The sequence below is a fragment of the Eretmochelys imbricata genome, chromosome 14 (assembly GCF_965152235.1).
Source record: "Eretmochelys imbricata isolate rEreImb1 chromosome 14, rEreImb1.hap1, whole genome shotgun sequence".
In the NCBI taxonomy this organism is placed as follows: Eukaryota; Metazoa; Chordata; order Testudines; family Cheloniidae; genus Eretmochelys; species Eretmochelys imbricata.
Window position 1 is genome coordinate 55,865,765 of NC_135585.1, and position 13,486 is coordinate 55,879,250.

Consider the following 13,486-nt stretch of genomic DNA (forward strand, 5'->3'; position numbering starts at 1 on the left):
AGGAGAGGCACCAGGTTCCCAGGGACGTGCCCCGTGTGTAGGGAGTGTGTCCAGTCTCAGCACCGTGCTGACTGCAGCTGGTCCAGGAACTGCCTTTCCCACAGTTCCCAAGGGCTGGGGGGGCTGGAATGGGGAGGGGTTCGAGGAACACGGGGCGTCTCCTCATAGTTCTTCAGGCGTTTCCAGCCACTCGGTGTTCACTCTGAGGGTGAAAACACAGAACAAGGAGACTCAATGGCAGGGATAGAACCCAGGAGTCCTGGTGCCCAGCCTCCCTCTTTGTAATTCAACAGACGTCCCCCTTCCCTTCCGAGCCAGGGATAGAACCCAGGAGTCCTGGCTCCCAGCTCTAATCCACTGGACCCCACTTCCCTGCCAGAGCTAGGATAGAACCCAGAACTCCTGGCCCCCAGACCCCTGCACTAACCTTCCCTCCATCCCAGAGACAGAACCCAGGAGTCCTGGCTCCCAGCCCCCCTGCTCTAACCCACGAGACCCCACTCCCCTCCCAGAGCTGGGGCAAGAACCCAGGAGTCCTGGCCCCCAGCCCTGCTGCTTAACCCACCAGACCCCACCCTCCTCCCAGAGCTGGGGAGAGAACCCAGGAGTCCTGGCCCCCATCCCCCTGCTCTAACCCTCTAGACTCCCCCCATCCCCAGCTGGGGCAGCGCCTGGTGTACCTGTGGGGCTGGGCCTGCGGGATTTGAGGAGGAGGACGATCCCGGTGACCATGAAGAAGGTGCCCAGGGCGATGGCCAGGCCACACAGTACATTCTCCAGCAGCTCTGATGGGATGGGGTTCTGGGGCACTAGAGACACCGTGGGGGGAGAGATACAGGGTGAGGCCAGGGCTACCAGGGAGGTTGGGGGGGCTCCTGGCAGTGGGGGAGGCGGGAGGTGTGGGGCACACAGGCCAAGGGCGGGAAATCAGGGAAGGATCCCAGCAGCAGGGGGGTAGCGAGGGAGGTGCAGGATCAGGTGGAAGGGGATTGGGTATGGAGGGGATCGAGTTCAGGGCGGGGGCTTGAATCAAGTGCAGGGGGGAAATTTCTCACCCCAGTCGGCCTCAGTGGAGAAGCGGTCCCCGGGCTGCGTGATGGTGCCGGTGGGGAGACGTGCAGGGGAGGAATAGAAGGATGGGGGAGGATCGAGGTGCAGGGGGGAGGATTGGGGTGCAGGGGGAGAATCGGGGTCAGGGGGAGGACTGGGATGAGGAGGGAGGAATGGGGTGCAGGAGGGAGGATCAGGGTGCAGGGAAAGGATTGGGTTGCAGCGGGAGGGCCGGGGTGCAGTGGGAGGGTCAGGGTGCAGGGAGGAGGGTCGGGGTGCAGCGGGAGGAACGGGGTGCAGAGGGAGGAACGGGGTGCAGTGGGAGGGTCAGGGTCAGGACGGGAGGAACGGGGTGCAGGGGGGAGGAACGGGGTGCAGGAGGAGGGTAGGGGTGCAGGGGGAAGGGTCGGGGTGCAGCGGGAGGAACGGGGTGCAGGGGGGAGGATCGGAGTGCGGGGGGTGGATCAGGGAGCGGATCGGGGGGATCTCTCACCCCAGTAGGCCACGGTGGTGAAGCGGTCCCTGGGCCGCGTGATGGTGCAGGTGTAGACGTCCCCCTCCTGCGGGGTGAACTCCAGGTAGGAGAAGAGCAGGAAGCCCAGGTCCTCGGTGGGGTAATACCGCGTGGTGTTGATGCCCTGGCTCACCGGCTCCCCCAGCCACTGCCATGACACTGTCACCGAGGCTGGGAAGAGGTTGCCCACCTGGCAGATCAGGGTGTTGGGTTTTCCCAGCTCCAGGGGCCGGGCTGTGAACACGTTGGCCATGGGGGTGCCTGCGGGGAGAGGGGAGATGGTAAGGGAGGGCCTGCAGGGGATGGAGCACTGGGGATATGTGGGGAGGAGGTGCTGGGGGGCCTGGGAAGGGGGGATGGGGTTGCTGGGGGGACGTGGGCAGGGAGCGGGTACCACCGTAAGGGGCATAGGCACCTGTGCAGGGGGTGCTGTGGGGTGAAGGGCATGGGTGCACAGACACAGGGAGGGTACCTTTGGCCTCGGGCAGGGCAGGGCAGTGTCAGTGATCGCTGGGGGCTGGGGGTGCCGTGGGAGGGGCCGTGGGGGCAGACGTGGGCCCCGAGGGCCGGGTACCTTTGGCCTCGGGCAGGGCAGGGCAGTGTCAGTGATCGCCGGGGGCTGGGGGTGCCATGGGGAGGGGCCGTGGGAGCAGACGCGGGCTCCGAGGGCCGGGTACCTTTGGCCTCAGGCAGGGGCAGGGCAGTGTCAGGGACCGCTGGGCGCTGGGGGTGCCGTGGGGAGGGGACGCGGGACTGGGGGAGACAGGGGCACCGAGGGCCGGGTACCTTTGGCCTCGGGCAGGGCAGGGCAGTGTCAGTGATCGCTGGGGGCTGGGGGTGCCGTGGGGAGGGGACGCGGGACTGGGGGAGACAGGGGCACCGAGGGCCGGGTACCTTTGGCCTCGGGCAGGGCAGTGTCAGTGATCGCTGGGGGCTGGGGGTGCCGTGGGAGGGGCCGTGGGGGCAGACGTGGGCTCCGAGGGCCGGGTACCTTTGGCCTCGGGCAGGGCAGTGTCCGTGATCGCTGGGGGCTGGGGGTGCCGTGGGAGGGGCCGTGGGGGCAGACGTGGGCTCCGAGGGCCGGGTACCTTTGGCCTCGGGCAGGGCAGTGTCCGTGATCGCTGGGGGCTGGGGGTGCCGTGGGAGGGGCCGTGGGGGCTAGACGCCGTCACCGAGGGCCGGGTACCTTTGGCCTCAGGCAGGGCAGGGCAGTGTCAGTGATCGCTGGGGGCTGGGGGTGCCGTGGGGAGGGGACGCGGGACTGGGGGAGACAAGGGCACCGAGGGCCGGGTACCTTTGGCCTCGGGCAGGGCAGTGTCAGTGATCGCTGGGGGCTGGGGGTGCCGTGGGAGGGGCCGTGGGGGCAGACGTGGGCTCCGAGGGCCGGGTACCTTTGGCCTCGGGCAGGGCAGTGTCCGTGATCGCTGGGGGCTGGGGGTGCCGTGAGAGGGGCCGTGGGGGCAGACGTGGGCTCCGAGGGCCGGGTACCTTTGGCCTCGGGCAGGGCAGTGTCCGTGATCGCTGGGGGCTGGGGGTGCCGTGGGAGGGGCCGTGGGGGCTAGACGCCGTCACCGAGGGCCAGGTACCTTTGGCCTCGGGCAGGGCAGTGTCCGTGATCGCTGGGGGCTGGGGGTGCCGTGGGAGGGGCCGCGGGGGCAGACGTGGGCTCTGAGGGCCGGGTACCTTTGGCCTCAGGCAGGGCAGGGCAGTGTCAGTGATCGCTGGGGGCTGGGGGTGCCGTGGGGAGGGGACGCGGGACTGGGGGAGACAGGGGCACCGAGGGCCGGGAACCTTTGGCCTCGGGCAGGGGCAGGGCAGTGTCAGTGATCGCTGGGGGCTGGGGGTGCCGTGTGGAGGGGCCGCGGGGGCAGACGTGGGCTCTGAGGGCCGGGTACCTTTGGCCTCGGGCAGGGCAGTCTCCGTGATCGCTGGGGGCTGGGGGTGCCGTGGGAGGGGCCGCGGGGGCAGACGTGGGCTCCGAGGGCCGGGTACCTTTGGCCTCGGGCAGGGCAGGGCAGTGTCAGTGATCGCTGGGGGCGCCGTGGGGAGGGGACGTGGGACTGGGGGAGACAGGGGCACCGAGGGCCGGGTACCTTTGGCCTCGGGCAGGGCAGTGTCCGTGATCGCTGGGCGCTGGGGGTGCCGTGGGGAGGGGACGCGGGACTGGGGGAGACAGGGGCACCGAGGGCCGGGTACCTTTGGCCTCGGGCAGGGCAGTGTCAGTGATCGCTGGGGTCTGGGGGTGCCGTGGGGAGGGGCCGTGGGGGCAGACGTGGGCACCGAGGGCCGGGTACCTTTGGCCTCGGGCAGGGCAGTGTCCGTGATCGCTGGGGGCTGGGGGTGCCGTGGGGAGGGGCCGTGGGGGCAGACGTGGGCTCCGAGGGCCGGGTACCTTTGGCCTCGGGCAGGGCAATGTCCGTGATCGCTGGGGGCTGGGGGTGCCGTGGGAGGGGCCGTGGGGGCAGACGTGGGCTCCGAGGGCCGGGTACCTTTGGCCTCGGGCAGGGCAGTGTCCGTGATCGCTGGGGGCTGGGGGTGCCGTGGGAGGGGCCGTGGGGGCTAGACGCCGTCACCGAGGGCCAGGTACCTTTGGCCTCGGGCAGGGCAGTGTCCGTGATCGCTGGGGGCTGGGGGTGCCGTGGGGAGGGGCCGTGGGGGCAGACGTGGGCTCCGAGGGCCGGGTACCTTTGGCCTCGGGCAGGGCAGGGCAGTGTCAGTGATCGCTGGGGGCTGGGGGTGCCGTGGGGAGGGGCCGTGGGGGCAGACGTGGGCTCCGAGGGCCGGGTACCTTTGGCCTCGGGCAGGGCAGTGTCCGTGATCGCTGGGGGCTGGGGGTGCCATGGGGAGGGGCCGTGGGGGCAGACGCGGGCTCCGAGGGCCGGGTACCTTTGGCCTCGGGCAGGGGCAGGGCAGTGTCAGGGACCGCTGGGCGCTGGGGGTGCCGTGGGGAGGGGACGCGGGACTGGGGGAGACAGGGGCACCGAGGGCCGGGTACCTTTGGCCTCGGGCAGGGCAGGGCAGTGTCAGTGATCGCTGGGGGCTGGGGGTGCCGTGGGGAGGGGACGCGGGACTGGGGGAGACAGGGGCACCGAGGGCCGGGTACCTTTGGCCTCGGGCAGGGCAGTGTCAGTGATCGCTGGGGGCTGGGGGTGCCGTGGGAGGGGCCGTGGGGGCAGACGTGGGCTCCGAGGGCCGGGTACCTTTGGCCTCGGGCAGGGCAGTGTCAGTGATCGCTGGGGGCTGGGGGTGCCGTGGGGAGGGGACGCGGGACTGGGGGAGACAGGGGCACCGAGGGCCGGGTACCTTTGGCCTCGGGCAGGGCAGTGTCCGTGATCGCTGGGGCTGGGGGTGCCGTGGGAGGGGCCGTGGGGGCAGACGTGGGCTCCGAGGGCCGGGTACCTTTGGCCTCGGGCAGGGCAGTGTCAGTGATCGCTGGGGGCTGGGGGTGCCGTGGGGAGGGGCCGTGGGGGCTAGACGCCGTCACCGAGGGCCGGGTACCTTTGGCCTCGGGCAGGGCAGTGTCAGTGATCGCTGGGGGCTGGGGGTGCCGTGGGAGGGGCCGTGGGGGCAGACGTGGGCTCCGAGGGCCGGGTACCTTTGGCCTCGGGCAGGGCAGGGCAGTGTCAGTGATCGCTGGGGGCTGGGGGTGCCGTGGGGAGGGGACGCGGGACTGGGGGAGACAGGGGCACCGAGGGCCGGGTACCTTTGGCCTCGGGCAGGGCAATGTCCGTGATCGCTGGAGGCTGGGGGTGCCGTGGGAGGGGCTGTGGGGGCAGACGTGGGCTCCGAGGGCCGGGTACCTTTGGCCTCGGGCAGGGCAGTGTCCGTGATCGCTGGGGGCTGGGGGTGCCGTGGGAGGGGCCGTGGGGGCAGACGTGGGCTCCGAGGGCCGGGTACCTTTGGCCTCGGGCAGGGCAATGTCCGTGATCGCTGGGGGCTGGGGGTGCCGTGGGAGGGGCCGTGGGGGCAGACGTGGGCTCCGAGGGCCGGGTACCTTTGGCCTCGGGCAGGGCAGTGTCCGTGATCGCTGGGGGCTGGGGGTGCCGTGGGAGGGGCCGTGGGGGCAGACGTGGGCTCCGAGGGCCGGGTACCTTTGGCCTCGGGCAGGGCAGGGCAGTGTCAGTGATCGCTGGGGGCTGGGGGTGCCGTGGGGAGGGGACGCGGGACTGGGGGAGACAGGGGCACCGAGGGCCGGGTACCTTTGGCCTCGGGCAGGGCAGTGTCCGTGATCGCTGGGGGCTGGGGGTGCCGTGGGAGGGGCCGTGGGGGCAGACGTGGGCTCCGAGGGCCGGGTACCTTTGGCCTCGGGCAGGGCAGTGTCAGTGATCGCTGGGGGCTGGGGGTGCCGTGGGGAGGGGACGCGGGACTGGGGGAGACAGGGGCACCGAGGGCCGGGTACCTTTGGCCTCGGGCAGGGCAGTGTCAGTGATCGCTGGGGGCTGGGGGTGCCGTGGGAGGGGCCGTGGGGGCAGACGTGGGCTCCGAGGGCCGGGTACCTTTGGCCTCGGGCAGGGCAGGGCAGTGTCAGTGATCGCTGGGGGCTGGGGGTGCCGTGGGGAGGGGACGCGGGACTGGGGGAGACAGGGGCACCGAGGGCCGGGTACCTTTGGCCTCGGGCAGGGCAATGTCCGTGATCGCTGGGGGCTGGGGGTGCCGTGGGAGGGGCCGTGGGGGCAGACGTGGGCTCCGAGGGCCGGGTACCTTTGGCCTCGGGCAGGGCAGTGTCAGTGATCGCTGGGGGCTGGGGGTGCCGTGGGGAGGGGACGCGGGACTGGGGGAGACAGGGGCACCGAGGGCCGGGTACCTTTGGCCTCGGGCAGGGCAGTGTCCGTGATCGCTGGGGGCTGGGGGTGCCGTGGGAGGGGCCGTGGGGGCAGACGTTTGCTCCGAGGGCCGGGTACCTTTGGCCTCGGGCAGGGCAGTGTCCGTGATCGCTGGGGGCTGGGGGTGCCGTGGGAGGGGCCGTGGGGGCAGACGTGGGCTCCGAGGGCCGGGTACCTTTGGCCTCGGGCAGGGCAGGGCAGTGTCAGTGATCGCTGGGGGCTGGGGGTGCCGTGGGGAGGGGACGCGGGACTGGGGGAGACAGGGGCACCGAGGGCCGGGTACCTTTGGCCTCGGGCAGGGCAGTGTCCGTGATCGCTGGGGGCTGGGGGTGCCGTGGGAGGGGCCGTGGGGGCAGACGTGGGCTCCGAGGGCCGGGTACCTTTGGCCTCGGGCAGGGCAGTGTCAGTGATCGCTGGGGGCTGGGGGTGCCGTGGGGAGGGGACGCGGGACTGGGGGAGACAGGGGCACCGAGGGCCGGGTACCTTTGGCCTCGGGCAGGGCAGTGTCCGTGATCGCTGGGGGCTGGGGGTGCCGTGGGAGGGGCCGTGGGGGCAGACGTGGGCTCCGAGGGCCGGGTACCTTTGGCCTCGGGCAGGGCAGTGTCCGTGATCGCTGGGGGCTGGGGGTGCCGTGGGAGGGGCCGTGGGGGCAGACGTGGGCTCCGAGGGCCGGGTACCTTTGGCCTCGGGCAGGGCAGGGCAGTGTCAGTGATCGCTGGGGGCTGGGGGTGCCGTGGGGAGGGGACGCGGGACTGGGGGAGACAGGGGCACCGAGGGCCGGGTACCTTTGGCCTCGGGCAGGGCAGTGTCCGTGATCGCTGGGGGCTGGGGGTGCCGTGGGAGGGGCCGTGGGGGCAGACGTGGGCTCCGAGGGCCGGGTACCTTTGGCCTCGGGCAGGGCAGTGTCCGTGATCGCTGGGGGCGCCGTGGGAGGGGCCGTGGGGGCAGACGTGGGCTCCGAGGGCCGGGTACCTTTGGCCTCGGGCAGGGCAGTGTCCGTGATCGCTGGGGGCTGGGGGTGCCGTGGGAGGGGCCGTGGGGGCAGACGTGGGCTCCGAGGGCCGGGTACCTTTGGCCTCGGGCAGGGCAGTGTCCGTGATCGCTGGGGGCTGGGGGTGCCGTGGGAGGGGCCGTGGGGGCAGACGTGGGCTCCGAGGGCCGGGTACCTTTGGCCTCGGGCAGGGCAGTGTCCGTGATCGCTGGGGGCTGGGGGTGCCGTGGGGAGGGGCCGTGGGGGCTAGACGCCGTCACCGAGGGCCGGGTACCTTTGGCCTCGGGCAGGGCAGGGCAGTGTCAGTGATCGCTGGGGGCTGGGGGTGCCGTGGGGAGGGGACGCGGGACTGGGGGAGACAGGGGCACCGAGGGCCGGGTACCTTTGGCCTCGGGCAGGGCAGTGTCCGTGATCGCTGGGGGCTGGGGGTGCCGTGGGAGGGGCCGTGGGGGCAGACGTGGGCTCCGAGGGCCGGGTACCTTTGGCCTCGGGCAGGGCAGGGCAGTGTCAGTGATCGCTGGGGATTGGGGGTGCCGTGGGGAGGGGAAGCGGGACTGGGGGAGACAGGGGCACCGAGGGCCGGGTACCTTTGGCCTCGGGCAGGGCAGTGTCCGTGATCGCTGGGGGCTGGGGGTGCCGTGGGAGGGGCCGTGGGGGCAGACGTGGGCTCCGAGGGCCGGGTACCTTTGGCCTCGGGCAGGGCAGGGCAGTGTCAGTGATCGCTGGGGGCTGGGGGTGCCGTGGGGAGGGGACGCGGGACTGGGGGAGACAGGGGCACCGAGGGCCGGGTACCTTTGGCCTCGGGCAGGGCAGTGTCCGTGATCGCTGGGGGCTGGGGGTGCCGTGGGAGGGGCCGTGGGGGCAGACGTGGGCTCCGAGGGCCGGGTACCTTTGGCCTCGGGCAGGGCAGTGTCCGTGATCGCTGGGGGCTGGGGGTGCCGTGGGGAGGGGCCGTGGGGGCTAGACGCCGTCACCGAGGGCCGGGTACCTTTGGCCTCGGGCAGGGCAGGGCAGTGTCAGTGATCGCTGGGGGCTGGGGGTGCCGTGGGGAGGGGACGCGGGACTGGGGGAGACAGGGGCACCGAGGGCCGGGTACCTTTGGCCTCGGGCAGGGCAGTGTCCGTGATCGCTGGGGGCTGGGGGTGCCGTGGGAGGGGCCGTGGGGGCAGACGTGGGCTCCGAGGGCCGGGTACCTTTGGCCTCGGGCAGGGGCAGGGCAGTGTCAGTGATCGCTGGGGGCTGGGGGTGCCGTGGGGAGGGGCCGTGGGGGCTAGACGCCGTCACCGAGGGCCGGGTACCTTTGGCCTCGGGCAGGGCAGTGTCCGTGATCGCTGGGGGCTGGGGGTGCCGTGGGGAGGGGCCGTGGGGGCTAGACGCCGTCACCGAGGGCCGGGTACCTTTGGCCTCGGGCAGGGCAGTGTCAGTGATCGCTGGGGGCTGGGGGTGCCGTGGGGAGGGGCCGTGGGGGCTAGACGCCGTCACCGAGGGCCGGGTACCTTTGGCCTCGGGCAGGGCAGGGCAGTGTCAGTGATCGCTGGGGGCTGGGGGTGCCGTGGGGAGGGGACGCGGGACTGGGGGAGACAGGGGCACCGAGGGCCGGGTACCTTTGGCCTCGGGCAGGGCAATGTCTGTGATCGCTGGGGGCTGGGGGTGCCGTGGGAGGGGCCGTGGGGGCAGACGTGGGCTCCGAGGGCCGGGTACCTTTGGCCTCGGGCAGGGCAGTGTCCGTGATCGCTGGGGGCTGGGGGTGCCGTGGGGAGGGGCCGTGGGGGCTAGACGCCGTCACCGAGGGCCGGGTACCTTTGGCCTCGGGCAGGGCAGTGTCCGTGTTCGCTGGGGGCTGGGGGTGCCGTGGGGAGGGGACGCGGGACTGGGGGAGACAGGGGCACCGAGGGCCGGGTACCTTTGGCCTCGGGCAGGGCAGTGTCCGTGATCGCTGGGGGCTGGGGGTGCCGTGGGAGGGGCCGTGGGGGCTAGACGCCGTCACCGAGGGCCGGGTACCTTTGGCCTCGGGCAGGGCAGGGCAGTGTCCGTGATCGCTGGGGGCTGGGGGTGCCGTGGGAGGGGCCGTGGGGGCAGACGTGGGCTCCGAGGGCCGGGTACCTTTGGCCTCGGGCAGGGCAGTGTCCGTGATCGCTGGGGGCTGGGGGTGCCGTGGGGAGGGGACGCGGGACTGGGGGAGACAGGGGCACCGAGGGCCGGGTACCTTTGGCCTCGGGCAGGGCAGTGTCCGTGATCGCTGGGGGCTGGGGGTGCCGTGGGAGGGGCCGTGGGGGCAGACGTGGGCTCCGAGGGCCGGGTACCTTTGGCCTCGGGCAGGGCAGTGTCAGTGATCGCTGGGGGCTGGGGGTGCCGTGGGGAGGGGCCGTGGGGGCTAGACGCCGTCACCGAGGGCCGGGTACCTTTGGCCTCGGGCAGGGCAGTGTCCGTGATCGCTGGGGGCTGGGGGTGCCGTGGGAGGGGCCGTGGGGGCAGACGTGGGCTCCGAGGGCCGGGTACCTTTGGCCTCGGGCAGGGCAGTGTCCGTGATCGCTGGGGGCTGGGGGTGCCGTGGGGAGGGGACGCGGGACTGGGGGAGACAGGGGCACCGAGGGCCGGGTACCTTTGGCCTCGGGCAGGGCAGTGTCCGTGATCGCTGGGGGCTGGGGGTGCCGTGGGGAGGGGCCGTGGGGGCAGACGTGGGCTCCGAGGGCCGGGTACCTTTGGCCTCGGGCAGGGCAGTGTCCGTGATCGCTGGGGGCTGGGGGTGCCGTGGGGAGGGGCCGTGGGGGCTAGACGCCGTCACCGAGGGCCGGGTACCTTTGGCCTCGGGCAGGGCAGGGCAGTGTCAGTGATCGCTGGGGGCTGGGGGTGCCGTGGGGAGGGGACGCGGGACTGGGGGAGACAGGGGCACCGAGGGCCGGGTACCTTTGGCCTCGGGCAGGGCAGTGTCCGTGATCGCTGGGGGCTGGGGGTGCCGTGGGAGGGGCCGTGGGGGCTAGACGTGGGCTCCGAGGGCCGGGTACCTTTGGCCTCGGGCAGGGCAGTGTCAGTGATCGCTGGGGGCTGGGGGTGCCGTGGGGAGGGGCCGTGGGGGCTAGACGCCGTCACCGAGGGCCGGGTACCTTTGGCCTCGGGCAGGGCAGTGTCCGTGATCGCTGGGGGCTGGGGGTGCCGTGGGAGGGGCCGTGGGGGCAGACGTGGGCTCCGAGGGCCGGGTACCTTTGGCCTCGGGCAGGGCAGTGTCCGTGATCGCTGGGGGCTGGGGGTGCCGTGGGGAGGGGACGCGGGACTGGGGGAGACAGGGGCACCGAGGGCCGGGTACCTTTGGCCTCGGGCAGGGCAGTGTCCGTGATCGCTGGGGGCTGGGGGTGCCGTGGGGAGGGGCCGTGGGGGCAGACGTGGGCTCCGAGGGCCGGGTACCTTTGGCCTCGGGCAGGGCAGTGTCCGTGATCGCTGGGGGCTGGGGGTGCCGTGGGAGGGGCCGTGGGGGCAGACGTGGGCTCCGAGGGCTGGGTACCTTTGGCCTCGGGCAGGGCAGTGTCCGTGATCGCTGGGGGTGCCGTGGGGAGGGGACGCGGGACTGGGGGAGACAGGGGCACCGAGGGCCGGGTACCTTTGGCCTCGGGCAGGGCAGTGTCCGTGATCGCTGGGGGCTGGGGGTGCCGTGGGAGGGGCCGTGGGGGCAGACGTGGGCTCCGAGGGCCGGGTACCTTTGGCCTCGGGCAGGGCAGTGTCCGTGATCGCTGGGGGCTGGGGGTGCCGTGGGGAGGGGACGCGGGACTGGGGGAGACAGGGGCACCGAGGGCCGGGTACCTTTGGCCTCGGGCAGGGCAGTGTCCGTGATCGCTGGGGGCTGGGGGTGCCGTGGGGAGGGGCCGTGGGGGCAGACGTGGGCTCCGAGGGCCGGGTACCTTTGGCCTCGGGCAGGGCAGTGTCCGTGATCGCTGGGGGCTGGGGGTGCCGTGGGGAGGGGCCGTGGGGGCTAGACGCCGTCACCGAGGGCCGGGTACCTTTGGCCTCGGGCAGGGCAGGGCAGTGTCAGTGATCGCTGGGGGCTGGGGGTGCCGTGGGGAGGGGACGCGGGACTGGGGGAGACAGGGGCACCGAGGGCCGGGTACCTTTGGCCTCGGGCAGGGCAGTGTCCGTGATCGCTGGGGGCTGGGGGTGCCGTGGGAGGGGCCGTGGGGGCAGACGTTGGCTCCGAGGGCCGGGTACCTTTGGCCTCGGGCAGGAAGCCCGTGGTGATGTTGGTGAGTACCAAGAGCAGCTGCTGGCAGAGTCGGGAGTTGTTGCGGATCTGCTCCGTGCTCTCCTGGGCGCCCACCCAGGGCTGGAAGTCGGGCAGCCGGGGCTCCCAGCGCGCCCCCGGGAAGTCGAAGGAGAAGAGCTGGTCCCCGTCGAAGGTGTCGGCCAGGCCCTGCGAGGGGCGGTCCGGCTGGCAGAACAGCACACGGGACAGGACGTGGGCCGGGGGCGCTGCGGGAGAGAGACACCGAGCGGGGTCAGCAACGGGGCACGCACGCGCTGGGCACACATGTGGTGTGCATACACAACCCTACACAAACAATCCCCCCCACGACACACTCCTCACCCCCCTGTACACACCCTGTCACACACACACTGTGCACACCGTACCCCGTTTTCTGTGCCCACACCAGTTCCCACACTCCTCACGCACACAGACACTCCCCCCTCTACACACATGTTCACACCCACGACAGCCACTCACATGCAAGCACACACAGTCACACACCCACAGGGGCATGACAGCCCCTACACACACACATTCCTTTGCACACACACACTCCAGCCCCGGTACACACACAGTCCCCAGGCACACACAGAGCCCCCCGCCACACCATGCTGCTATCCCTCACACACAAATCCACATTGCAACCCATGTGTAAGCACACTCTTCCCATACACCCACACTCCACCCCCTGTACACACAACCACACACATGCATTAAATACCCTATCTACACACACAGTCTGCATGAGCACATAGTCACACAACACACCACAAGCCCCCCAACCCTGACCCCACACTGCACACCTACACAATCACACCCAACCAATCCCCCCCACTTTTCACTCCCCTGTGTGCACAATCACACACACTCGCAAAATCTACCGGCACCCCACACTCCCATTTATATGGTTACACACCCTGCAACCCCATACACACCCAGCAATACCCATGAACACAACACTGGACACGGACACACAGTGAAAGAGCAGGGATAGCTGCCTCACCCACACACTCACACAATCCTCCCCACACACACCCAGGCAGCGCCTGGCTAAGCCCTGGGAAGGGCTTGCTCTCACGCACGCACAGTATAACACACCCTATTTACACACGATCTCCATGCGTGCCCAATTCCACACACACACACACACACAACCCCGACACACTTTCACCCCCCCCCCCGCAAAAACACACACTCCCCCGAGATGCAGCCAGGGACCGGTACACACACAGTCCCACACACCGTCCCCACGTGCACAATCATTCGCAGACACAGTCCCCCTGTAGGTACACCCAGACAGGCCCCTTGTGCGCACCCCCAACCCCCTTGTGCACACCCACAATGCCCTTGTGCGCACCCACGGCGACACCCCCAACCCCCTTGTGCACAGAACACGCACACACACTGGCCGTGCAATAACGCCCGCGGGCAGCTCCTACCCTCAGTCGCGCGGGTGGCCGCCGCCCCGCGCAGCAGCCCCAGGGCCAGCAGCAGCCCCCAGCAGCCGGGCGCCTCCATCCCCGCCTGGCTGCCTCTGCTCCCGCGCCCGCCTGGGCTCCCCGGGCATCTGCGGCCGGCTGCCGGCCAATCCCCGGGCGCCCCGCCGCCTCCTGGCCAATGGCTGGGCCCCGCCAGCGCTTGTCACCTGTTACCAGGGAGACGCCCGCCGCGGGGAGCCGGGTAGCACAGATGGGCCGCCGGGATGGAGACACGTGGGAAGGTCCGAGGCCAGGAGGGACCATTGTGAGCATCTGGTCTGACTCCTGTCTAGACAGGCCAGAGCCCTGCTCCGGATTCACCCCCAATAGCCCCCGCTCCGGATTCGCTCGTGTCTAGACAGGCCAGAGCCCTGCTCCGGATTCACCCCCAATAGC

At 71.4% G+C, this 13,486-nt stretch overlaps 1 protein-coding gene across 1 annotated transcript; it reads right to left on the reverse strand.

Annotated features, from left to right (window-relative positions):
• Positions 1 to 6: 6 nt before the first annotated feature.
• Positions 7 to 13,159, reverse strand: LOC144274985 (class II histocompatibility antigen, M alpha chain). Its single transcript, XM_077834072.1, has 5 exons — positions 13,052 to 13,159; positions 11,576 to 11,836; positions 1,544 to 1,825; positions 681 to 809; positions 7 to 202 (listed from the first exon to the last, which is right to left on the reverse strand). Exons 1-5 carry the CDS (start codon positions 13,128 to 13,130, stop codon positions 198 to 200), a joined length of 756 nt encoding a protein of 251 aa, XP_077690198.1. The 5' UTR covers positions 13,131 to 13,159; the 3' UTR covers positions 7 to 197.
• Between the last annotated feature and the right edge of the window lie 327 nt (positions 13,160 to 13,486).

Bases quoted from the DNA above. Each gene is read 5' to 3' on its own strand.
- LOC144274985 (XM_077834072.1), bottom strand. From the start codon at position 13,130: ATGGAGGCGCCCGGCTGCTGGGGGCTGCTGCTGGCCCTGGGGCTGCTG. The intron at 11,837-13,051 runs GTAGGAGCTGCC...TCTCTCCCGCAG, and splicing joins GGCCACCCGCGCGACTGAGG to CGCCCCCGGCCCACGTCCTG. The intron at 1,826-11,575 runs GTACCCGGCCCT...CTCTCCCCGCAG, and splicing joins CTTCCTGCCCGAGGCCAAAG to GCACCCCCATGGCCAACGTG.